This window comes from Perna viridis, chromosome 11 (assembly GCF_037379345.1).
Source record: "Perna viridis isolate PV_CMFRI_1.1 ecotype Kerala chromosome 11, ASM3737934v1, whole genome shotgun sequence".
NCBI lineage: Eukaryota > Metazoa > Mollusca > Bivalvia > Mytilida > Mytilidae > Perna > Perna viridis.
In genome coordinates this window covers 33,944,922-33,972,917 of record NC_142455.1, presented here as the reverse complement: position 1 = coordinate 33,972,917, position 27,996 = coordinate 33,944,922, and the positions used below count along the sequence as shown (strand labels likewise).

At 34.9% G+C, this 27,996-nt stretch overlaps 2 protein-coding genes across 2 annotated transcripts; both read right to left on the bottom strand.

Annotated features, from left to right (window-relative positions):
• Positions 1–67: 67 nt before the first annotated feature.
• Positions 68–3,610, bottom strand: LOC148603824 (uncharacterized). The gene is made up of 5 exons (XM_088551379.1): positions 3,425–3,610; positions 2,583–2,751; positions 1,891–1,985; positions 964–1,120; positions 68–470 (listed from the first exon to the last, which is right to left on the bottom strand). Exons 1-4 carry the CDS (start codon positions 3,598–3,600, stop codon positions 970–972), a joined length of 591 nt encoding a protein of 196 aa, XP_088407505.1. The 5' UTR covers positions 3,601–3,610; the 3' UTR covers positions 68–470; positions 964–969.
• Positions 3,611–9,794: 6,184 nt separating this feature from the next.
• On the bottom strand, positions 9,795–27,728 carry LOC148603823 (uncharacterized). The gene is made up of 7 exons (XM_088551377.1): positions 27,612–27,728; positions 24,888–25,042; positions 21,794–21,926; positions 20,845–21,017; positions 19,359–19,480; positions 17,649–17,764; positions 9,795–9,926 (listed from the first exon to the last, which is right to left on the bottom strand). Exons 1-6 carry the CDS (start codon positions 27,663–27,665, stop codon positions 17,712–17,714), a joined length of 690 nt encoding a protein of 229 aa, XP_088407503.1. The 5' UTR covers positions 27,666–27,728; the 3' UTR covers positions 9,795–9,926; positions 17,649–17,711.
• Between the last annotated feature and the right edge of the window lie 268 nt (positions 27,729–27,996).

Genomic DNA, 27,996 nt, shown 5'->3' with positions numbered 1-27,996 from the left:
AAACTTGATAAAATGACCACCGAATACCCACATTGTATTATCTATATCTATATATACGCTAAGGATGATAACAAATAAACTGTAGAGACTTTTATTATAAACTTCTTAATATCAAAGGACTTATAAATCACATCGAAATACTCAAAATATACATCAAAAATTGCAAACGAAGTTATGTTGAAAATGAAATATTGTCTTTGATAATAACTGCAATGTGGGAATAACTGCCTAGTAATCAATTGACATTCACAAATCATTAATATGCGTGAAAATAACATTGATGACAATACGGTAAAGGCAATACTATCATCTGTAATGTCAATGTGTCAAAAATAAGAATTACAGTTGGTATGATAAGATAAAATGTAAACTAGTTTTATGTCATTAAAACATAATAGAAAGCACATTACTCATATGACCATGCCAACTGAATGTTATTGTCATTGTCTATTAACACAGATCTGCAGCATCTGAAGCATAAAACGACAACCGTAAAATAATGCAAAATAAATCAAAACAAAAAGAATATCTTCAAAATAAGAACACAGCATTTCTGTAATTTTAACACATTTTACATACGTCTTTCGATTACCAATTAAAAACAATTTATGAAACTACCAGACTGTGTACTTAATTTGGACTCTTTATTAATTATGGTCATTTAAGTGTAGAAATACAATGTAAGAATTTTTTGTGCATCTAAACTACAATTTATTTATAGTTGTGTTTAAAGAGTTACATATCCCATCGTATGGTTGTACAGATCTACAGGAACTACATGTAGCAGAAGTTATTCCGTATGACGTATTGTAGATATAAGCGTAATTTGTCATTCTGTTTTCAAAAAATGTTTCACCCCTATATATTTTACATTATAATGGTCACAGTAGTACAATTATCAATTCACGAGTAAAGAAATCGATAGTAAATTACAGTATATAGCGTTACAGTTATTGTACTCACAAAAAATCAAAGTCTGACCGAAAACTCTTCTTCGTCGTTCTCCTGAAGAACGAGGTTGTTTTTACCTTTGTCTTCTATCGGATCTAACTCATTGGTGTAGGATGGTACTGTAAGGGTCATATCATCCAGGATAAGGTCACTTGGACGACGCCTCTTTCTAAATGTATGCAAAAGAAATTTAACTTCAATTAATTGATCTTGAAATTTGAGAATTTATTTGAGAAAATAATAAAGACAAACAATGCTTTTCAAAGACTTGTTAATACACAGCGAATAAAGACTTGTTTTACATGTGCGACGAATTTGTGTTGTTTTGCATGTTCTCCTAAATCACAAGATTGTCGTATATAGTACATGTACAAGTAGGGTTTAGTCATTTAATCAACTACGATCCGCTTCATTACATACACAAATAACGTTAGCGACAGATACACAGAAACCCAAACTGATGTCACCTACATGTACATGTATACCTACAAACTTGATGTATACAATTATATGTAAGAAAACGATTCCAAAAGTTTACAAATGAGCATACATCTTCATGGTAATCTTGTAAGGTTTGTGCATTGTCTACATTTTAATCAAAATGTTTTAACTTTGATTTTCTAACTTTCTGGTCCTATGGATCCATTAATACATTTGATTTTAAAGTGCATAATAAGATCTTAATGCCGGAGGAACAACACGGTCGTTCAACTGAAGAAAGCAGAATTATCGCATAATCTTCGAACATATCACAGATCTTAATCGTGTACTCCAAAAGGAGCTAATTAACTGTACTTGCACACCCTAGTTAAATTATTCCACATATTTGTATACATGAGGAATCATTGGAATTTCTTTAATAAAATCTCACTTATCTGACATAATGCCAATGTAATATGCATACGCCTATGTTATACATGAATGTTATGATAATCCTACTCAAGATATTTCTTGGCTACTAAAAAGGAAACGATGATGACACTAGCGCCGACAAGAACACCAACCAGTATTTGCCAGTTTGACGAAGCCCAAGACTGTAATAGAGAAGGAAAACATTTTGTTTAATTAAGGAACGAAAACTCAGCACTAATTCAATTAAAAATATTACATACTTATAGTGATCCGTTGTAAAGAATGAGCATGTTCTTACTAATTTAATTCTCACAGTTTCATTACTTTCTGATTACAATACCTTATTTTGCTGTAACTATACGATATAAGCAAATCCGTTTTTCTTTCTTTTAAGAGTAATCAAGGAAACCAAGTTCTAGCGGAAATCGAAAGAATGCAATCCAAAAACAAAAACCAAACATGGAAAACAGACATACACAACAAAGAACATAAATAAACAGAAATAGATCCACCCACCGAGTTGCTCCTAAAAAGTCATTCTTCTAAAACATTCTTCATATGCATTACGGCATATGTCAATACATCAAATGTGTCTTAAATGCAATTTGAACGTGATTCAGGGGTCATATATCTAGGTATTAAATAATCAAAGAAATATTTTAGAAAATTTCGATAATTTGACCCAAAAACCTAAATTTTCATTAAGGAACATTTTGTTTAACTATGCATTTCTACATTCGTAATGTTTTACAAAAAGGTCGGTATTGACTTGTGCTTACCTTGTTCTCGGTCTGATGTGTGTTTTTATCTGATCCCCTGATGACAGGGAGAGGGAATGTTGCCTCTAGATCTTTCTGAGGAACATCTTTAATTTTCTCATTCAACTCTTCAGTTGTCAAAAATTCTCTGTCACAAAGAATGTGCATTGACACTTTTGTTGTTTTATCTCTAAATAGATAAAAAAATCATGCATTGTCTTTTTTGTGTTACATACTTAAATAAGATATTTCTTCCTAAGCTTGATATACCATTTGATGAAAATTTTGTTATGATTAATTCTAGAAAAAATATAGACTCTTTAATTTTTTTTGGATGTTAAAACATCCATTTTTCATTAACATTTCATGGTTTACAAACAGAGAAGTACATGAAAGAGTACATCAATGAAACCAAGTTTCGAGCGGATTTCAAACCATTATATTCCACGGATAAAGACTAGACAGGAACAAAGCACACGCACAATAGAGAACATGACCAAAATAGCGCCTACAAAGAAACAAAAGTAAATAAGCAACACAGACTTCACTAAAAACTGCTAGCACGAACCTGACTGCTTTTCTTAAAACACCAGTCGAGTTTCTCATAAAATTACACGTCCTGGGTAGACGAATCGGAAAAAAACTCCGAAACATGGCGCAGATAGATACATCACAACAATCTACAAGTTCATAATGACGACCATAAACTTCTGTAATGATGACTCTTTCATCTTGTAGCATCAAGATTGTAGCTCCCGTTCCAGAAGCCCAATTGTAAGAAGTCGCAGGGAACAGCAGTCCGCATTACTTCGGAAAAATGACGTAAAGAAAGAGTAAAAAAAAATATGGATTGGGAAACTCACTTCATATCAGCTTGTTTGTGGACAAAGGTGACATCGACTTTTTTACAGCTCTTATCTTGGAGTAGCTTAATTAGGCCAGCCTCTATCTCCTTAGTTATGTCAACTTTACTGTCTAGCACACCTTTAAACTCCATAGTAGCGGATGCTACGCCAGAAACAGTGGAACCTGTCATCATGACAAATGTCTTTAATTTATACATTAATGTCACTTTTCTCTAAATCTATATTTTTTAAATTAAATTCCAATTACTAAATAACAGTGTGGCATCTTATTAATTTAATCACTTATAACGGACACGAACCTGCTTTCTTAAAATGCAAACTATGATTGAGAAATTAATCTAAACAACATATTTAGTTTCTTTTTTATATGATGACTTTTTCTGAAATAAACAGACGTATGTACAAAGAAGACTTTTAATAGTCAATAAAAGCGTTTGTTTGTTTTTTTGTTTGTTGGGGTTTAACGTCCGAGCATCAATATTTTAGCTATATTCAGACGATGAACATGAAGCGAGCGTTGTTAAACTAGTTCGTTAGATTACACATACACAAATAAAAAACGTCAACCCATAGCTTTACAATGTTTGTAATACTACAATTGCTGTTCTCTGTGTTCTATCAGACAGTGTATATTGCAATTCGCATTTAATCATTATGTATTGCATGAATAGAGTTGCCAAAATTGCCCTTATTTTTTCGACTTGTGATGACCAATTTGAAATCATGCATTTGAAATTTAACACGATATGTAACCCGAATAAACCAGTCGTTATATTACGTTCCCTACTACCTACTATCCAACAATTAACAATAGTAGATGAGAAACGAATACGGAGAGGGACTGGATTATTCGGGTTATTATCTGGATGCCCCTTCAAATATTTCAGTCAAGTATCTTTTTGCATTTTAGTTTAATATGCCTTTAGAAAAGTACGCAGATAACAACTGAGAATTGACAGAATGTGTCAGACACGTGTGAATCAATATACTGATTCTTTACGTGAGGAATATAATAACACTATATTAAATAGTAAATATGTAAAGCTCTTACCTTTTGTAGTCGACAACATAGTAGACGGTTGAATTGTTGTCATCTTTACCGATGAAGCAGTCGTCGAGTTATTAGCGGCTATTGAGGTTTGTTCTTGTTGTTGAGTAGAGGGTGTATAGGGATTCGAATGGTATCTTGTCGTATCGTTTCCGGTTTGTGTCGTTTTTGTTCCCGACGTTTGAATGGGAGTTGTAGTATTTGTAATTTTTTGGGTTGTTGCTCCCATAGTTGTTAGCTTACTTTTTTCCGTTGTTGAAGTCTTAGCTTGTGTTGTCGTTGGCATCGATGTCATCGGTGTCGTTTTAACTATTGTAAGTTGCGTATCACAGTGAGCCCCTGTCCATCCATAACGACAAGTACAAAAAGCACTGTCTGTTCGATTTAAACATTGCCCACCATTCATGCAAGGATTAGGGCGGCAATAGTCTTTTATCTCGCATTTTTCCCCTCTCCATGTAGGTTTACAATTGCATTGGAATTGCGAAGTTCCGTTTAAAGTCTTCTCTGAGCAGGTTCCACCATTTTGACAAGTTTTGTCGTGGCAGCCTATTTCTCTGGAGCAGGTTGCGTCAGACCAGCCATCTAAGCAATGGCAGACGAATGATTTGGAAGTAACTTCACATCTTCCGTTATTCTTACAAGGTTTATAATGACAAGGATTTGCTCTATTACATTTCTCACCAATAAAACCAGTTTTGCAGTGGCAATGTGCAACATTCACCCCACTCTTACATGCTACAGTATTTGTATTGTTACACGGATTCGGAATACAGAAGTCCCGTGTCTGGCATCGATCACCTGTCCAAGTATCATTACATCTGCATGACACGCTTCTGCCATTCCTAATACACTTTCCATGTCCACTGCAAGTTGTTTCATGACAATAAATTTCATCTGTGCATGTCTGACCACCCCATCCTGGAGCACATGTACACGTGTAAGAACTTTCGCTAACTTTACATGTTCCATTGTTCTTACATTGTTGTATATTGCATGGATTTTCTTTTTCACATCGACTACCAATGTAGCGAGAAGAACATGTACATTCAGGCCCATGATCTGTATGAGAACAGTTTCCAGAATGATTACACGGATTCGGTGAGCAAAAATTACGTGTTTGACATCGGTTACCGGTCCATGTATTATTACATTTACAAGAAATCGATTTTGATTTGTCTACAGCACATGTCCCATGACCATTACAAGTTTGAGCATGGCATCCAATTTCATTTTGACATGTCGCTCCATCCCAGCCATTGCGACATTTACACTGGAAGGAGTATCCTTTTAACGAACATGTACCTTGATTTTTGCATGGATTTGTCTGACAAGGATTACGGATCTGACAATGATCACCGATATAATTTGATGGACAATCGCATATTGGTCCATTTGAGGAGTTTCTACATGATCCAGAATGTAGACAAGGATTTGGCGAGCAGAAATCATGTATTTGGCAGTGATCTCCTCTCCAGGTTGAGTTGCATTCACATGTTATTTTACCATTAACGGATTTACACTGTCCATTATTATTGCATGTACTATTATGGCACGCTGATTCCTTGTCACATGTTTGTCCAGTCCATCCAAAACTGCATTTACAATGATAACCCAACGTATTATTGAAAACCAAGCATTTGCCGTTGTGTTTACACGGGTTTTTAAAACAGATATTCATTTTTTCACACTTTGTACCAATATATTGCGAACCACATTTACATACAGCACCACTAGAAGTGTGTGAGCAATTTCCTTCGTTAAGGCAAGGGTTTGGTGAGCAAAAATCTCGTGTTTGGCATCTGTTCCCATTCCAAGAGTTATTGCATAGACATCTGAACGAATTCCTTCCCTGATTTTGGCATTGTCCGTGGTGGTTGCATGTTGCGTTTCCGTGACACTGAGTTTCTGTTTGACAATTTGCTCCAGTATAACCAGAATTGCATTTACAATTTGCACGAGGACTATGTTGTACATCAATGCATTGTCCATGTCCGTTGCAAGTGTTTTCTGTACACTTAGATATTAATGTACACTGATCTCCCCAATATCCGCTATGGCATGTACATCTAAAGTATGGCGATCTTCTTAAAACCGTACATGAACCATGTTTACAGGGATTAGATGAACACTTAGTTTGTTGACATGTCCTACCGCTGTAACCGCTATTGCATGTGCAGTAGAAATACGGTGTTATGCTTATAGTCTTACATGACCCATGCTGACAAGGATTAGATGAACATGGGCTTGTCTTGCAATTTAAACCTTTGTAACCGCTTGTACAGTTACAAGTATAATGAGGACTCATTTTGGAAACTATGCACTTCCCGTTATGCTGACAAGGATTTTTAGTACACGAACTTATTTCACATTTAGTACCATTGTAACCTTGTGGACATGAACATTTATAGTATGGTGATTTACTTGTTTCAAAACAACTTCCGTTGTTATTACATGGGTTAGGAGAACACGGATTTATGCGGCATGTCGTTCCCATGTACCCAGCTGCGCAATTGCATGTATAGTTATTCTTGTTGCTGGTACAAGTCCCATGACCATTACATTTTGGTGGATAACAATGATCGATGAGCTGACATCTGCTGCCTCTATATCCACGTGTACATACGCATGATATTATATTTCCAAAATGTCTGCACCTGCCGTGCCCATTACAACTGTTGTCATGACAGCCTATTTCTGTAGTACAGGTTTTCCCTGCCCAACCGTTTTGACATTTACATGAAAAGGTATTTTGTGAACTGTTGCAAGTCCCCGAGTTTTTGCATGGGTTATTTATGCAATGGTCAACATCAGCACAATTTTTCCCAAGATAACCCGAAGAACATGTGCATTGATAGCCATTTCCTGTGTTTGAACATGTTCCATGTTCACATGGTTTTGTTGCACAATAATCGATATCAGCGCATCGAGTTCCACGCCAACCCTTATCACATGAACAAACAGGCATACTATTTATTAATCTACACTGGCCATGGCCGTTGCATGTGTGACTATGGCATTTAGTCTCTGAGGTACAAGAAGGCCCAGCCCAACCATTTACGCATCGGCATGAATATGTTGACTGTGAATTTAAACATACACCTGAATTTTTACACGGTGAACTAATACAATGGTCAGTGGTTTCACATGTTGCTCCTGTGTATCCTTTTGTGCATGTGCAGTTGAAACTACTCCCCGTGTTTTTACACGTACCAAGATTGTGACATGGATTGTTTGCACAATGGTCAACTGCAGAGCATCGCATACCTGTCCAACCTATACTACATGTGCATGTTGGTACTTCATGTAAGATAATACAAACTCCATGATTGTTACACGTTTGTGAGTGACATTTAGTTTCCGTTGAGCAGGTCTTTCCTTCCCATCCATAATTGCAACGACAGAAAAATGAGTTACCGGAATTATAACAAGTACCGTTATTTTTACACGGTGAACTAACACAGTGATTAACTTTAATACAAGTGGGCCCATCCCACCTATTTGTACACTTACATGTATATCCGCCTGACTTTGGTAGGCATTGCCCGCTATTATGACAAGGATTTGGTGAACAATAATCTCTGTCTATACATCGAACGCCCTTCCAGCCTTGATTGCAGGTGCAAGATATGAAATTTTGGTTAATGTGACATGAGCCATGTCCGTTGCATGAGTTGGGATGGCAGCCCGTTTCTTCTTCACATGTTCCACCAGACCATCCAGTCTGACATCGACATGTATGACCCCGTGCTGTGTTTTGACATTGTGCACCATTTTTACATGGTTTAGATTTACACTGATTCGTATTCTCACATCTTAGACCTGACCGTGCGCTAGGACAATTACACGAAAAAGAAGTATGGGTATTAGTGCATGTTCCACCATGATCACATGGTATTGATGCACAATAGTCTACCTGATTACATGTAGCTCCAACATATCCAGATATGCAGGTACATTTATATGTATTACCGTTATTTGAACATGAAGCGTTATTTTTGCAGGGATTATTAGCACAGTGATCAGTTGTTTCACACGTGTTTCCTCTCCATCCTCGTGAACAGGTGCAGAAAAAATTATCAGCCTTGTTAATGCAGTGGCCATTGTGTTTACAAGGAGAACTAGAACAGTAATTTCTTTTTTCGCAATTTCGACCCGTCCAACCGTTAGTGCAAGTACAAAGATAACTTGTTCCGGTGATTGAACACATGCCTCCGTTTTGACACGGCTTTGTTCGACAAGAGTCTTTAGTACTACAATCCTTAGTTGTCCATCCGGTTGGGCATGTGCATGTAAATGTATTCATAGTATTCATACATTTAGCACCATGTTTACATGGATTTGGTGTACAATGGTCCCGTTTATCACATCTTGTCCCAGTCCAACCAGACGAACATGTGCATGAATATCTATTATTGATTAATGTACAGTTAGCACCGTTATGACATGGGTTAGAAGAACAATAGTCCTGTCTATCACATCTCGTCCCAGTCCAACCTGACGGACATGAGCATGTGTATCTATTACTAATTGATGTACAATTAGCTCCGTGTTGACATGGATTCGATGAACAATTGTCACGCTCATCACATCTTGTCCCAGTCCTACCCGTCGGACATGTGCATGTGAATGAACTATTACTTGATGTACAATTAGCTCCGTGATGACATGGGTTAGGAGTGCAAAAGTCTCGTCTTTCACATCTTGTCCCAGTCCAACCCGTCGGACATGTGCATGTGAATGCACTTCTAGTGGTTGTACATTTCGACTGGTGTAGACATGGGTTTGGTTTACAATGATCCTGCAGATCACATTTTGTCCCAGCCCATCCAAGTTTACATGTACAATTGAACGTACGACCACTAACTGAACATGCTGCACCATTACGACACGGTGAACTCGAACAATAATTCCAATGTTCACAATTCTTACCAGTGTAACCACTAGGACAATAGCATATATAGTTAGTGCTTCCTTTATTAACACATCTCCCTACATGTTGGCAAGGGGAACTAGAGCATGGTATTTGTACGGTACATCTACTTCCGATCCATGGTTTGGTACAGATACATGTAAATCCATGGTCATTACTAGTACATCGTCCATGGCGTCCACATGGGTTAGACCGACAATGATCTAACTGTGTTGTTTTATGTGTGGTAGTCATCGATGTCGTCATTTTGCTTTGAGACCTTCCTTCACATCGTTGACCTGTAAAGCCTGGTTTACAGTGACAAACAGTTTTGTTTTGGCTTAGTGATTGGCAGGTGCCTCCATTTCTACAAGGATGACTCTCACAGGTCTCTGCTATCTCACATTGTTTGCCATAAGTACCAAATGGACAAATACAGTAATAACTACCTAGGGTGTTCGTACAATTTCCTGCGTTGCATATGGTTTTTAAAATATTGCATTCATTAAGATCTGATTCACATGCTATTCCAGACCATCCTAAAATATGCAATATTGTTTATAAATTAGTCTCAAATTAAGCTTTTAAAAATATGAAACGAACTATTCTATTGATATGTTTTGATCATTTAGCATGTTTTATGAGTAGTTCTCTTGTTTTTTTATCTCTGAAAATATATTTATATTATACGCTGAATCATGTTTACATTATATATCCGTTCCATCCATACCATGACCTTTTGTGGGCATACTTTGTATAATCTTTGAGATATATGTAAATATAAATAAGGCACGGTAGTCGTGCATGTCACACGCGTCATTTGTCCTTCAAAGGAAAAAAATATTTCCCTTGAAATAATTGGGTCGGAGTGTCAGCGACATCCTAATTTATAGATCATCTGTCTAAAAATGAATGTCTTGACATAATTTTGTCGTATATGACGAATTTCAGAAGTGACGTGTACAGTTATTAATGTGATTGTCTGAACTTGAAACGCAGATACACATCATTGTTTAGAAATTCTCGCATATTCTTGTTGGTCGTGACATCAGCTACGAAACAATAAAATGGTGCGTTATCAATTTATTCGAATGTTATTTGAGTACAAACGGTTTTGTCCCTCATAGGCAAAGCCAAAAACTTTTCAAAACATACGTTAATGTAGAAAACAATGATAATTCATTGACACCATTTTTCATAAATCGTATTAACAAATTCCCATGACAACATGTCATTTTGAGCTGTAAGTGCTTTTATTTTAAACCGAAATGAGAAACCTTTCTTATAACTTGGTTCTTTTTTTTTGTAGATAAAGAGTATTTTTATTGTTAAATATACATCATGGATCTTTATTATACCACCATTGTCACGTGACTTCAAGGTTGGTTTGAAAACCAAAAAGTTCTAAAATCACATTAACTCACAATTAACAATATCACCCTTAAGATCTAATTTTTCAAACGCTAGAATCAGTTTTCGTCCTTGTAAAATACACGATAACTGCCCTCCAAGACTTCAGAAACACGACTTTCGACAATGGGTAAACACGGGTAGTGTGTCGCAGGAATATCTTTATGAAAAAAATACTGTTTGAATGTACTTTCAGCGAAAACATTTTTGCTACAAAAGTATTTTAATTTAAAACATCTGCTGTACATACATTTGAACGAATTAAAGCGAAGTGAAATTTTACATATATTAGTAGTATAAAAGTCCTCATTCTAAATCAAAATATTTGTAAACTTTAAATAGATCTATTTGTTAAATATATATAAAGTCTAAAGGAATCTGCCAACCAGCAAACTTAATGACGATGCAGCACAAACAAAAATAATTATATAAGTCTAAAGGATTGTACAACGATACCGATAAAGATGTTAACACACTATAATAAAATATATAATGGGCAATAAAGTTTATTTAAGGCACTGAAGAAGGTCATTTGTTGACTGAAAATTTTGCCCATTATATATAGAAAGGTCTAAAAAAATTCCCAACGTTGTTAGAACTGTCGAATTTGCGATGCAAATTTTTGGTCGTTCCCTCCGCGGGACTCGAACTCGTACCGCTGTGACATCTATGGCAACACCGTTTGCACGAAGTCCAGCACCCTAGACCACTCGGCCAGCTAGGCTATATAAAATATAGCTTTCGCTGGCCGGGTCATTCCTCCTCGTAGGATTAATCTAAGGCTGTAACTTAGTACACGATGTATGGTACTACGGGACAGTTCATTTAGATGTTATTATGTAGGATAGAGGATCAAATTAATGATGCATGTCACAACAAATCAACATTATACAACGTCTCAGAATGCGACGCCTCTATTCGCTACACTGCTCCATCGGACCAAATTGATACAGGGAAGATATGTAAACGTATAGATATGTAAACGAATAGAAAGAGAGGACGAAAATGAGGACGCCAAAAAAGACATGGCGAAGGACGGTAGATGAAATGATTTATTGGTCTAGTGGTCTAGAGCGCTAGACCTTGTGCAGGCGGTGTTGCCATAGATGTCACAGCGGTACGATTTCGAGTCCCGTGGAAGAAACGACCAAAAATTTGAAAATTTGCATCGCAAATTTGACAGTTCTAACATCGTTTGGAATTTTTCAGACCTTTCTATACGTTTACATATCTTCCCTGTTTCAATATGATTCGATGGAGCAGTGGAGCGAATAGAGTCGTCACATTCTGAGACGTTATATATATATATATATATATATATATCGTGCCCATGCACACATCAGGCCACATAAGGTCTCAACAGCCGACACCACAGCTGGGTGTCTAGTGCTATAATTCTTCTCAATTTCCGTACAGGACTTCTTGATACCATCCTTAGCCAAGTCTTCTTTGGCGTCCTCTTTTTCGTTTGTCAATTGTCTATCTAAGTTCAATCTTGGTAATGTCTTCTCTATTTCGCAAACATGCCCAATCCTGAGTTGTTCTTTTACTTTTGTTACTTTGTATGTATGATTTTAGTTACATCATGTTCTTTGTTGTGTATGTCTGTTTTCCATGTCTGGTCTTTGTCCCTGGATTAAATTCTTTTGATTACCGTTATAACCTTGGTTCCCTTGATTACTCTTTGATTACCGCTATAACCATGGTCGCCTTGATGACTCTTCAACTTTATGATTTTAGTTACTTCATGTTCTTTGTTGTTTATGTCTGTTTTCCATGTCTTTTCTTTGTTCCTGGATAACATTCTTTTGATTACCGCTATAACCTTGGTTCCCTTGACTACTCTTTGATTACCGCTATAATCTTAGTTCCTTTGATTACTCTTTGATTACCGCTATAACCTTGGTTCCCATTATTACTTTTTGATTACCGCTATAATCTTGGTTCCCTTGATTACTCTTTGATTACCGCTATAACCTTGGTTCCCTTGATCACTCTTTGATTACCGCCATAATCTTAGTTCCCTTGATGACTATTTGATTACCGCTATAATCTTGGTTCCCTTGATTACTCTTTCAGTTTAATGTTCATATTGATTGACTCACTTCTCCTTATGGATTGTTGTTGGCAGAATGCATTTGTAACCTTGCTTATTCTGACTCTGCCGTCCCATTAGTTTACTTAACTTGCTGCCTAGATATTTGAACTCCTCGACCTCTTCTATGATGTTATTTTGTAGAGACGATATAATACATCCTTGTCGACATCCTGATGTCACTGGGAACCATTCTGACTGTACACCATAGTGTAATGCACAACATTCATATTGGTTGTATAAAGTTTGTACTGAGACACCAATTTTTGATCATATTCCATATGATATGCTCGTAGGATGGCTAACAGGCAGTCTCTTCTGATTCTATAAAAAAAACTTTTCTCGAAGTCTACTAAAGTGAGGATTAGTTTATTTTACTTCTAAACACATTGCTCTATAATGTTACGGATTGAATAAATGTGGTCAATACATCCTCTGCCTGATCTCAACCCTGCCTGCTCTCTCCTTAGCGGATCATCTATTGCATCATTTATTCTATTTAATAGGACTCTTAACAGTATTTTGCTATGTACTTCCGATGATAAGGTTATTTACATCACAAATATCTGTTAGTAATTCTCCATTTTTACTGATAGTACGTACTAACTCCATGTTACATGTTAGTGAGTTGTATCAACAAATTTAAGACGACGTATATATAATTTTTCGAGGAAATAATTTTTTAAACATTTTTTTTTCGTTTAAATTTCTCACTGTAAATAAGCTAAATCAAATTCGTGTGACAGGTGCGTTGATCAAATTTACAGTGTTATAATCAAGACACATCCTATTTTTAACATTTGAGACAAAGTTTAATTTGGCGAAAACAAGTAAATTAACCCTACAAACTCAAATACATCAACACATGAAACAATCAGTAAAAGTGGTTTGCTATCTGAACTCTCAAAAATATTTTTACTACATGTACATCTCAAACATTTTCCGTAGTATAAAATTGATCTTATAATTGATAAGCAGCACTTTTTCTGCTCAATGGCCGAAGTGTGAGAATAAAGAAAGAAAATCGTTTTACCATTATAAGAGTAATCAAGGGAACCAAGGTCATAGCGGTAATCAAAAGAAAGTAATCCAGGAACAAAGACCAGACATGGAAAACAGACACTTACAACAAAGAACATAAAGTAACTAAAATCATTCATACAAAGTAACAAAAGTAAATGAGCAACTCGGACTCCACAAAACCCTGGGAGGATGGACCAGGTGCACCGGTAGGGTAAGCGTCCTCTGCTTTTCTTGGAACGCCCGCCGAGTTGGTCATAAAAAGTCAAGTCCGGGGTAGACAAACGAGGAAACGAAAACAATAACCCGTTGAATACATCAGTTTTCATGGTGCTGATGGATACACCATAACGATCCACGAGTTCATGATGACAACCATAAAACTTCTGTAGTGATGACTACAATCTTGTAGCAACATAACCCTATGCCAGAAGCCTATTTGTTAGAGTTCTAGCGCGATACAAAAAGTCTGCGTAGTTTCGGTAAGCTCTGACATAACGTATGAGTTGTGATATGAACACTCCATACAAAGGAGCCGAAGGGATGTTGCCACAAATAAAAGGAAAGTTAACAATTCTGAATGAAAAGTCATCACGTTTGTCGTAAAGTTTGGTCAATAGTTTTCCTTTACCATCGATTTCTAAGTGTAGGTCAAGATATGAGGCTGACTTCACAGTGTCTGTAGTATCCTTTATCTCAAGTTCTTTTGGGTAGATACGATGTATCAAATCCCCGAAATTAGGATTGTTTAAAGATAATACGTCATCTATATAGCGGAAACTGAGATTGAAGGATCTAGCCAAACGATATTCATTCTTTCTGATCAGATCAGCTATAAAGTCAGCCTCATAAGAGTGAAGGAATAGGTCAGCAAGTAAAGGAGCACAATTTGTTCCCATTGGAATGCCGACGGTTTGTTGAAAAACACGTCCACCACACTGGACAAATATGTTGTCGATAAAAAATTCCAGCATTTTGTAAACTTCTTCCTCTGTACATTTGGAAGATGATTTGGAATTATTTCTTACAAAGTATGAGGAATCTCTACCAAGAACTATATATTTGTATCTAGGTGTACCATCTTTTTTGGAAAAACAACGATGTATAATGTTTTTAAGTCGGGATTTTAACTGAGTATGTTGAATAGAAGTATACAGTCTTGAAAAATCATAGGTTTTAATGCTATTATATTCATATAATAGTCTTGATCTGATTGTCTCCAAAAAATCTTTCGAATTTTTCAGTATCCACATTGAATTAATACCACTACGGGAGTAACTAGTGTTGTGGTAGGACTGTAGACCCTCTTTGAGAGTTGTGAGTATACAAATTAAAAGTTTTGAAAGAGGTTTGGTGATACATTTTTCAGATCCATCTATGAAACGTTGTTTGTATGGATTCTTGTGAAGTTTAGGAATCCAGTACATAGACGGTAAATCACAATCATCGTCCTTGGTAGAGAGACCAAAAGACGATAGCACAGATTTATGGTTTTCCACAATCTCTTCTTTGGAAAGAGTGGTAGCCGTGTAGGTCCTATCACTGCTATAATTTTCTACGTCTACCTCTGATAATAAACATTGGATATAAAACGTTTTGCAGATAATAACAATGTTGTTTTGGGCTTTGTCTGCTGGTACGACAACATAATTGTCATGTATAGTAGACAATGTTTTTGCTTCATCGGGATCTTTGAAAACTGAAGTCGCCTTGGCACTCATTGACCTACTTAAAACCTTCATTCGTTTCAAACTTAAAGATCTCACGGCCTTTAACCACTCTGACAGAGAATCAATGTTTTCTTGTTCTCGGTTTATCCATTTTCTTGCTTAGTCCTCGACGGCATCCATAAGAACGTTAAAGTTATAATTCAAATGTATGGAGCGTGGTTCACGGTACTTGGGACCTTTAGAAAGGATATTACGCAGAGATTCGTTTTCGATAATGGTTAAATCTCCCGTAACGACGTGACCGGAAGGACCATATTTGAATGGAGAGGTTTTGTAAGAACAGTCAGGTGGTTTAGCCTTGAAGTCCTCAATCTCAAGGTTCTGCAATATATATCTTTTTTTTTATAATTGAAAATTTTGGATGCGATAAGTGAAGTATAGGAATATGAAATAATTGGTATGGATTTGTCATTGAAATATGGGGGAATTTTGTTGGTAAGGTTGTTGTGATGGAGGATGTTAGCCAAATGAATTGCATCTATACCTTTGTTGACAAACGGTACTGGAAGAAATGATCGTTTTTCTTCATCTTGACTTTTCACACAAACTGGTTTAAAGAGTCTGTGGAAACCAATATCCAAAATGATGGCAACAAGTCTGTATAATGATGACGTGGGGTCAGAAACATGAGTGCCAAGACTTGTTTTGTAAATGGAGAGTAGTAGAGTGAGAGGTATAGAATAAAGTTTGGTTCTAATGTGATGAAGTCCAACAGGTTTTTGTATCAAAGGAAGGAGACCATCTATGGAGACATCATGTAACTTAGGTGACGTATAGTGGCGATGGTCATGACTCCTTTCTCGTCTTGGATTTTTGTCATATACATATGAAGTTTTGGTCTGTTAAAACAAGTGCTTAAGGAAATAACCGATGTACACAAAAAACAGTAATGGTGCAGTAATGAAAAAAAAGATGTATAGTATTGAAATCTACACGTTTACTATTTATGATGTTTTTGCAAGAAGGAAACTTGTCGTTTCTTTTAGTAAGTATCATGTGTTGTATTTAGTAAATAGCACATTATAGAAATGAACAAAAGAAATCCCGACGATGGTAGAACTGTCAAATTGGCAAAGCACGTTTTTGGTCGTTCCCTCGGCGGGACAAGAATTCGTACCCATGTGACAGCTATGGAAACTAGACCAAGCTAGCAAAATAGCTTTCGCCGGCTGGGTCGTTCGTCCTTGAAAGATTTATCTAGGGTTGCAGCTTAGCACATGATGTATGGTAGAAGGCTCATCTAGGTGTTGTAATGTAGGATAGAGGATCACATTAACGATATATGTCATAAAAAAACAATTTCATAAAACGTCTCAGAATGTGACGACTGTTCCATTGGATCAAAATTATATAGGGAAGATAACGTAAGCATCGTAAGGTCTAAATAATTTCCAATGATGTTGGAACTGTCAAATTTGCGAGACAAACTTTAGGTCGTTGCCTCCTCGGGACTCAAACTCGTACCGCTGTGACATTCATGGAAACACCACCAGCATAAAGTCCTGTGCCCTACACCAAAAGGTCAGCTAGGCCTTCAAATATAGCTTTTGCTGGCCGGGGTTTTCGTCCTTGTAGGATATATCTAGGGCAGCTTTAACTTGGTACACCATCAATGGAAGACAGGAACAGCTCACCTAGGTGTTGTAATGTAGGATAAAGGATCAAACTAACGATCGATGCATGTCACACCATATCAATATTATACCAACGTCTCATAATGTGAGGACTCTATTCGCTACACTGCTCCATCGAATCAAATTGATACAGGGAAGATAACGTAAGCATAAAAGGATCTCCAAATTTTCCAACGATGTTAGCAGTATCAAAGAACATTCCATTATTTGCCATCCTTCACGAAAGATAACTATTTCGGTTTTGTCTTTATTCACAATAAATAGTTTGTCTAAACATTTTTGTATTGAAAGGGCTTCCAGAAAACAGCACCGTGTCGTCTGCAAAATGTAATAGATAAACAGGTTTTTGAGCACGAAATCTAAATTAGTTACCTTTAAGAACTTTATTTTCTTCCGCTCAATTTATTAGGCGATTGTTCAAAGCACTCACATGAGTTATTGGATTGTAATAGTTAAGATCCGTCTGATCACCCTCTGTAGTACAGGACCTAAAATGCCGACAACCTATTTATCGTAATAAATTTCGTATTCGAAGACATCAATGAAAAGGATTGCCAAGTACGGTCCAGAATAATTGGTAGATGTAAGAAACATTTCATCAGTCATACCATAATTTCTGAAATTCTCTCAGATTGCCTTTGGTAAGATTGCTACGTTTTTTACTTCTTTGAGGTTTGTGCCTCTTTTTATTTTGTCTTGTTCCTCGCTATATTATAAGCATTTCAAATAGAGACATTACTTTTTCGCTGCGTGGAGCTCGCCTCGCAATTTTACGATTGACCGGTTGTGCGATGATTTCTTTTAAATTTACCGATTAATGCGAGACATGTTTAGTTCAAAGTTGACATTTCTTACCTTCCAAAAAAATAAATCATAATCATTTAAAAACACTGACTTTTGATTTGGTATATACAAAATATACAAACATATCATATAGGTTGTGAAAAAGTCTTTCTTAAGTTAAATATATAACATTCCATCTTTATACCAAAAATGGCCATGGTGAATATGTCAAAAAGACAACTACCCAAACTAAATGTACAATTCCGGCCCAAAGACATCAGTGGGTCTTCAATCAACGGCAAGAGACCCTCACTTCCTCACTACATAGAACAGACTGCAGCTTGGCCACAACCATCATTTTATATAGGTAATGCGAAATAGTTAATCCGATGTACTTTAGCAACATAAAAGTAAATTTAAAGTGAAAGCGAAAAAAGACATACAGTGGCTAGAAATTCCTTACCCGGGATAGGCGCCAAAAAAATGCCGAAAAATTCTTTGGTCTAATCACGAGTTTCAACCTTTTATAAATCTGGACACGTTGAAATATTTTTGATTTCTTCGATCGACTCCCTTTACAATGGCATCCTAATAGTATAATGCTATACCTATTTTACAAGGAAGACTGTCAAGAGCATTGTATATAAAAAAAACAAAGCTTATCAACGAGGACGTTAATGTCGCTCAAATAAATATTGAAAACAACCAAATGGTACACCTATTTAAAAACATGCAATGATATATATGTAGTTGCATGGACAACTGTAACAAAGTGCGAAATGACAAATGTACGAAAGGACGATCTGACACTACGGTTACTATATAATTTCCCCTTTTAAAAAGATTTTCAATCACAAAACTAGTTTATGGTCCGGTTTATATGTTGATTCGATTTCGTCAATATTACATTCATGACCAGTCTTGATAATTTGTCATGTAGTTTGGTTAAAAATGATTCGCTAAAACCAGGTTTTATTGAATATTTTGTGATTTATTATCACAAAATGACGCAGCTATCAATAAGTCCCTAGAAATGTGTTAAACACATTGAATGACGTTTACTTCTACGAGCTTGATAAAACCGAGAGCTACGTGTACATGTATAAATGTCGTAGCCAAGGGAACCAAGAATTACAATGTTACTGCACAGATTGAAAAAAAGTAAATATAATGAATTTTATAGGACATATGATATATAAAGATTAAGACGGTCATGGTAATTAACATTAACATCGTACTTTTTTGTTTGGGGTTTTTATTTTAAAGCGATTTCAATTTGTTAAATATTTTTGGCCTTACCTGGCTTGCATCTCGATGCAGAACATCTATGATCTGATGATTGTGAATGCCTAAGGTCACATGGGCGACATTGTGTTCCATAGGAAGTTGACGGACAGTAAAATTTATAATGTAACTTTAATCTGGAAAACGTACAATAAATCTATAAGAACAAATACATTTAACTTTATATGCAATAAATAAAAATAAAACAATACATTGAGAGTTGAAAGTAATGGACTTATAGAATGATACTTTGATTCAAAATATTTAACACAATAATGTTAGCCTCAAGTTACCAAAGCATTATTTTACATCTAAGTCATTTTGGTGTTGTAATAAAAGTTTATATCTTGACACACACTTACAAATCGATGGTAAAGGAAAACTATTGACCAAACTTTAGGACAAATGTGATGACTTTTCATTCCAAATTATCAACTTTCCTTTCATCTGTTGCAACATCCCTTCAGCACCTGCGTATGGAGTGTTTATATCACAACTCATACGTTGTGCCAGAGCTTGCCAAAACTACGCAGACTTTTTGTGTCGCGCTAGAACTCTAACAAATAGGCTTCTGGAACAGGGTTATGTTGCTACAAGATCGAAGTCGTCACTACAGAAGTTTAATGGTCGTCATCATAATCTCGTGAATCGTTATGGTGTATCCATCTGCACCATGAAAACTGATTTATTCAACGGGTCATAGTTTTCCTTTCCTCGTTGTCTACCCTGGACTTGACTTTTTATGAGCAACTCGGGGGGTGCTTCTAGAAAACATAGGACGCTTACCCTACCGGTGCACCTGGTCCATGCTCCCAGATTTTAGTGGAGTCCGAGTTGCTCATATGCCTTTGTTACTTTGTATGTGAGATTTTAGTTTTTAGCTTAGATTTTAGCTTTTTTGTATAAGAAATATTGAAAAAAGAACTAAATGTTGAAGTAAAGTTGATTATATTATTAAAACCGTATAAAGACTGGTCTGATGAAAACGGATTAAATTGTGGCTATGAAACTGTAAAAATAAAGTAGCAAAAATTAGAAAAAAAAATCTCGAAACCGCCAGTAAGTATTTGGTTAAGATCTAAGAACAACGAGAAGGGACAATTATCCTGGAAATCCTGATTTTTATAATACATGTGATTGATCTGAATTAAACATAAAGCCTTCTTTATACATACCTTTCTGTGTTATATTTATTACTGATTCCGATATGTTTTAATACATAAAGAAATAAAGAAAAAATGGTATAACAAACTTACCGACTGACAATCTCTAGTTTTAATTCTGACTGCATAGTATTATTGGATGTAAGTAATTACATATTTTTCGGCTTCAACTTTTTGTATTTGATTTAAACGATTCCCTGCCATAAACATGAATAATATTGATTTTGCTTGCAAAGCTGATAATTAAAAGTAAGATATTAGAGTACAAGAGGAGAGTATCTTTGTAATATTTTATTATTCTCGTTTAGTAATATAGTGTAAAGGTTTGTCATAATCACCTGATGTGTGGTGTAAGCGAAATCATTGGAACTGATACGGTAGTTGTTCCCCAACCGACGTTCTCATATGTCTGTCCTATTTGGGATCCAAGAAGAGAAATCATACCTTCATAAATGAGGTAATTGTTGTTCTTGTATAAGTCGTAGACGTACATATATCCACCATAATAAGACTTAAATTAAAAAAAGATATAAAAAATTAACAGTTTTGTATGAAGACGTATAATCATGGCTTATAGAATTTATAAGGTATCAACATGTTTCCCTTTCTCTTAGAGGTTTAATAACTACTATTATAGAAATTCATAGTTCCACGTATTTAATTTTTTATATATTATATGTTATTGTCCAGCACAAATTGTATTGCTATTTTGACTTGACATAGTTGGATGTCCTATAATTATTTTAATTGAAATTTTCTGATTCAGTTTATTGAATTATAAAGAAATATTTAGTCTTTCGATTTGAATTTGATTTGCCGGATTCATATATTTTTCTTTACAAAACAAGTAAGGATTCCAAAGAGATGAACAGAGATCAGAACCAAAGTTTCTCGCTTCACGATTTTCCTAGTCTGTCAATGTTGCCTAGTGTACGTACATTTAAATATTTCTATAGCTTTTAATTGTGCAAGTTCGTTTGAAAACCAACGAATTTAAATCAAAGCTTGTGCCTTAAATTTGAATTTCTTCATTAAACCAATCACATGAAAAAGTAAAAAAAAGTTAAATATGACAATTTAAATAGAGATCGGAATTTATTTCCACTGAACATTTATGCATGCAAATACAACAAACAGAAAATATTTTAACTAACATTTGCTTTTCTTTTAAGGCTTGTTCTTTATTTTATGTGAAGGAAAAAAAAACGGTTGAAAGGGGCAGATCAATTATATGTTTAATGACCGATCATTAAGGCTTGTTCTAAATCACAAATTCAATTAAATTACCCTGTGATCAGACAACTGCATTTGTACCGGATTTGTAGTATTGCCAAGGCTTTCACCGAAGATTACTTTAGACGATTTGCTTGGTCGAAACACTATAGTAGCAGAGCCACAGGCGCATCGATTATGAATAAAGCTACAAGATGAAAGATATTATATTAAATATTGCAATACCGAAACTTATAGGCTATTTACTGTGGCTTTATATCAAATATGCTTACATGTAAATTGATGCAGTAAAAGTAAATCTAAATAATCCTCGTCGATTTCATGACATTAATATCTTGTACCGTCATATAGTTTTAATGTACAAAATAGATTAATATAAGTAGCTTTACATTACATGTTGTAAAATTTTTTTTTTTTTTTTTTTTGACAACAGGACCGTCTTTGACATTTTGATTTCAATTAGACATAAATCGTGTATTTAAGTAAATGCTTAGTTATACTTCGAATTCACTTAAAACCATTTAAGATATATTTTTTTTGCATTTTAATAAGCAGATGTTCTATAGAGTCTGAGTCACTCACCTGAAGAATTGAAATCATTTACATATAGTATCAATTGATACAAACAGTTTATCATTAGATATATTAGAGGACTCTATACCTACAAATGGGAACTGCAGAGCCATCTCAGCCACACAAAAATCATTTTAAAGAACACTGAGAGCGACAACCCTTTATAGTTTCAACATATTTCCTCTTTGGGTGAACAGTATTTTGTCTTTTTGTTAAAGTATCATACTGTCATTCTACCAGAAAACCATTCGCCATTGAAAAATATTAATTTCTGCAATATTCGCAAACCCAAAAATTGTGATTTTAAAATATATGTGTTTTAAAGGATAAAAATGCATGTCCTATTGCCTTGTTTATTTGATATATTTTTAAAGGGGGGATTGAAATGCATAGAAACGAGCCACAAATATTGAGCTAAAAATGACACAATGAAATGACAAAATTTTAGGTTTGTGATTGTTATTTATACAAACTAGCAATAAAAATATGAAAAGTTATGAGAACATAATTTGAGTTACACTTATATGAAAGAGTAATTGACATGTTGCTACGGCAACGACCCTAAATAACGTCATATCAGCTATGGTTCCGTTAGTATCAATTTTACCCTGTATAAAGCATAGAATAGACGCAATATGCTTTTACAAATCTTATGATTTGGGCAAACCAACTCCTCCTCTCTCTATGTGCCAATCGGCATATTTGGGGTTTCGCCGGTTGATTAGTAAATGACTGTTGAAAGCGTAATCGAGGGAAACAAGGTTATAGCGGTAATCAAAAGAATGTAATCCAAAGACAAAAACCAGACATGGAAAACATACACAACAAAGGACACAAAGTAACAAAAATCATACATACAAAGTAACGAAAGCAAATGAGCAACCCGGACTCCATTAGAATAACCCTGAATTTACGTTGCAATAGATATGAAGCAAAATACTTCTTATTGAATAACTTATTTTTAACGATCATCTCCGGTCATGAATTTCAGCAAATTATTGTAATAAAGCTACGCCTAATATTTTATTTATGTTGTGCTTGCAAAATACGATTAAACTCCTTCAAAGATATGAAATTTCCCATAATTAGTACCCAACAATGTAATCAATAATCAATTATCTAAAATAGTTCATTGCAAAATGGCAGTCCCAATACACTAAGAAAGTTTTGTTCATCTTTTGGATCTTGTCCATTTGTTTCACGTATTAGAGAAATGAAAATAATTTCCACATGCAAGACAGACACTCTCAAGCACTTATGAAATTGTAAATCATTCCCAGTATATGAAGATGTAATTACACCAGAAAGCCTATTCCTACATTTTACGAAAGAGTCAATTTGGTTTCAACAAAATTATTGTTGGTTATAAGATCAGGCATAAACATAAAACTACTTTGGAGGTCAATGTACTATTACTCTTTGAGATGTTTCTGCATTAACTGCATTGAAGGAGAAATCGGACCAAGGTAGAACTTGCGTAGCTACTGGCACATTGTTCGTGTTGATTCTGGTAAGTAAAATTACAAACACATGTATAATAGTATGAGACAGGTGTTATCTGTAAGAGCACAAAGTAGAGTATATTGAAATTAAAAAAAAAAAAATCTTCTCGTTTACAGTTTTACATCATCTTCAAAATTATTTTCTTCACAATTTAGTAAAAGATGCACATTTCTGTAAGTCACAATTAAATCAGTCCCTAGCTGCAAACATGTAGCCATTGAGGTTGTTCATTATTTTTTTTATATTTACTAGTTGCCTCCGTTCATGATTTTGCAGCTGTCCACGCTCATTGGAGGTACGAAAGTCAATGACATAATACCCACTGAACATTATATTACATTCTATTGCTATTTAGTACCAATTTGAGGACTTCATCTCATATAAATTACAGTTAATATTGGTATGATTTTCAAAGTCTAAGGTAGCAAATTATATTCTACATGGTCATGCCATGGTGAGCTACGAAGCAAAATATTAAAGCATAGACCCAATTCCGCACACGAGTGGTAGTACTTAGGGGGCGAGGCCCATTAAGTACTCTTTAGGAATTTTGATGAATTTCAGGGGACAAAAACGGTGACCCAGAGATTGTCCTCATTTTAGCCTTTCATTATTGAAAAAAATAAAAAAATAAAATGTCACTCAACATTTGCTTCATTTAGGTAATATTTGGTACAAATTTGGTGGAATTCTGTATACCTAAATTACAAAATCCTAAATACTTTAAAAAACAGTTATACAGTTCGACCCCTACAAATTGTCTGTAGTAATAGGGTGTATGTTGGTCGACGTATCGTCAGTGTCATTTAAACACACATGACGTTTCATATGATAAAATACCTCAATAATGTATCTAAGTTTTCTTGTAATACAATGGTAAAAAATATTTTTAAAAAAATCTGGTCAATGTAGGTCAACTGCTGCCCCTACAACTATCACACACTATTTAAATTTGTTGGCAATTGCATCCATGTAGTATTTATATTTCCAAATACAATCTTATCTCACTGTCTAGAGATACTAATAGGAAGATTCATATACTGCCATTTAAAATGACTGAAATTATTCATACCCGTAACAGAGTTTCATCACAACATGGCATGTCTTTGGGCATCCTCTTTGATTGACACGGGCTCCTTGGCAGCATTTTCCGTTACTAAGCTTGTTGTCAAGTGTTAGTTCTTGAATATGGAGACTCAAGACAGCTTCATAACCAGATACTTGATGCTATAACAATAATCAAGGGAACTAAGATTCTAACGGACATCAATAGAATGTAATCCATGGACAAAGAGAAGACATGGAAAACAGACATACACAACAAAAAACAAAAAGTAACTAAAATAATACATGCAAAGTAACAAAAGTAAATGAGCAACTCGGACTCCGCTAAAAACTTAGAGCATGGACCAGGTGTACCTGTAGGGTAAGCGTCCTCTGCCTTTCTAGAAACAATCACCGAGTTGCTCTTGAAAGGTCAAGTCAGGGAAGGACGAAAGAGGATAGGAAAACTATGACACGTTGAACAATTCAGTTTTTCATGGTGCAGATTGATACACAATAACGGTCCACGAGTTCATGATGACGACCATAAAACTTCTGTAGTGATTACTTTAATCTTGTATCAACATATCCCTGTTCCAGAAGCTTAATTGTAAAAAGTTTAGCGCTTTACAATAGGAATGCGTAGTTATGACAAGCTCTGGCATAACATATGATTTGTAATGTGAACACTCCATACGCAGGTGCTGAAGAGATGTTGCAAAGATTAAAGGAAAGTTGACGATACGTTTGTCGTATAGTTTGGTCATTAGTTTTCCATTACCATCGATCTCTAAGAGTAGCTCAAGTTATGATGCCGACTTAATAGTGTCTGTAGTATCCAGTTGGGAAGATGCAATGTCATCTAAACAAGTAATAAGCATTTCTTCTATGATGTCGTTCATACAAAAGGCACAATTGTAGCCAAAGCAGTATATGAGTATTAATCGAATATCCAGAAAACCATACCAATTTGAGGTGGTATTTGGTGGTAATTTGAAGTTCCCATAATGTCCATACATGTCTATCTTTGTTTTTATTTGTGCATATTTTTTTTAATTTTGGCATACCTACTACTTCAGCAAGTTTATTCGATTATCAGATTATTTTAGCATTATATACAAATTTGAAATGACACATAATAATAATAATGCCATTCAAATATTGCATGGAAAATCAGTCATTTATGGTTACTACGCATTCGACTCCAACAAATTATCATAGAGTAATCAAGAGAACCCAGTTTTGGGGGGAAATCAACATAATATATACCAAGAACAAATACTAGAAAGGAAAAACAGACACACAGCAGAAATCATGAAGTATCAAAACAACAAGAAGAAAGAAACAAAGTAAATGATTCCACTAAAACCAGTGGTAAGCACACTCATCGTGCTAGAGAAAAGTCTTTAAACCACTGTTGAAAGTTTTAGTCATATGCTTTTCGGCTTTATGTAAGACGGACGTGTAATTTCTATGCTTGGGGAAACTCAGGATGAAACCCAAAACAAACAAAGCCATTGAAGTTATTTATTCTATACTTTCCGTTGATACAAGGAAGATGGCAATGATGTTACTATACATAGTTATGATAGCGTTATCTTTCTTTAAGTGATACGGTACAGGACGGAGTTTTTGTACCAAATAACATTTGCCTTTGTTGACAATATTCATTGTATCACATAGCTGTTATATTTCAAACGGGAATACGCAGGTCTGCCATTGACACACGCTGTTTGAGGTCATTAGACAATGATCTGTTCATCCTTCGTTTCTATCATCACAGCATAAATTGTATATTTGTTATCACAATTACATTTGCTGATAACAAGTTTCTATCTATCAGAGGAGACAAGACATATTCATGTCCTACCACATTGACAACTTACAGAACTTTACGTTGACATATTTTCCTCTCTTGTTGAGTGAACGGTGTGAATATTTCTACTCTCGTGATGCACCTAATGATTTAAATATTATTTGGTTTTCATTGCGTCTACTTTATTTTTGTATGATGTATTTTCCCCTTTTATTGTGTTTTATATTGAAATTGGTTTTTTTTTTAATTCTGTATGTATTTCTTTCTTATTTTGTATTTATTTTTTTTATTCTGTATGTATTACTTTTGTTTTGTATACAAAAATACTTTTCTTTGTATTCTGTATGTAATTGTTTTTCATTTTGTTGTCAATAGTGTGCATGCAGATGATGTCTTTTTCCAGTGTTCACGTTCTGACATTGTATTGAGAATCTTATGTCTTTAAATAGGCATTATGTTTTGATGCATTTGTGTTAAGCTTCCAATAATAAATCACTATTTTGACGATTTACAAAAAGCAGGTGCATTTAAAGAAACTCAAATGAATCGACACACTGTTTTATATCCATCTAAATCTATGAATTACAGGCACAGATACGACTCGTTTTTAGTAGTAACGGATTTTCAGGACTAATCAGATTGAAAATATTTAACAAATTGTCGGTCATGCACACCATTTCATATGGGGAGGAAAATATCGATATGTTTTATTTTGCCTGATATTCTTAGAAGGTGAAAATTTCTAATTGAAGGTCGTTTATTGCTTATGACTGAAGAAGGGGTAAAAGTAATACGAAAAGTTATGAATTTTGTAGGTTTTAGTGCCAGTTGTTATGTGGTCACTCGATAATTTTGTCATCTTTATTTACTTCTATAGTACTTAGACAAAAGCAAAAAAGGTTAATAAATGTGGATCAATGTCAATAATATACTTACTATTTTGCAAATCAGAACCAAAGCGAGGAATATAATTTGTCTTAATCCATACATTTTCACATATTGCACCAACTCTCAGCTTAAATAAGGTTTATCTTACTTGATGTTGACACTTAACTATACCGATGAAGATACTTTATCACTCACATGCAAAGTGTAAAGGTTATGGCCGTTTTAATATAGTGATAATGTTGCTGTTTTTATTTTAAAACTGGGTGTACAAGGTGATATAATCATACATTTCAACAGTTTTGCAAAACAAAACAAAAAAAAAACAAAAAAACAAATTAGCCAGTTGCCGTATCACCATCAGGATACATGATGAACATTTTGTATTATTTTAATATATCATCATAACACACTTTTTTTTTAATTCTATCATTAT

Excerpts from the sequence above, each read along its gene's own strand:
- LOC148603823 (XM_088551377.1), bottom strand. The coding sequence starts at position 27,665 with ATGTATGGATTAAGACAAATTATATTCCTCGCTTTGGTTCTGATTTGC. Across the intron at positions 25,043-27,611 it reads TGGTTCTGATTTGCAAAATA|CATCAAGTATCTGGTTATGA; the intron begins GTAAGTATATTA and ends TTATTGTTATAG. Across the intron at positions 19,481-20,844 it reads TCGCTTACACCACACATCAG|ATTAAAGTTACATTATAAAT; the intron begins GTGATTATGACA and ends TACGTTTTCCAG.
- LOC148603824 (XM_088551379.1), bottom strand. The coding sequence starts at position 3,600 with ATGATGACAGGTTCCACTGTTTCTGGCGTAGCATCCGCTACTATGGAG. Across the intron at positions 2,752-3,424 it reads CACAAACAAGCTGATATGAA|AGATAAAACAACAAAAGTGT; the intron begins GTGAGTTTCCCA and ends TTATCTATTTAG. Across the intron at positions 1,986-2,582 it reads CACATCAGACCGAGAACAAG|TCTTGGGCTTCGTCAAACTG; the intron begins GTAAGCACAAGT and ends TCTCTATTACAG.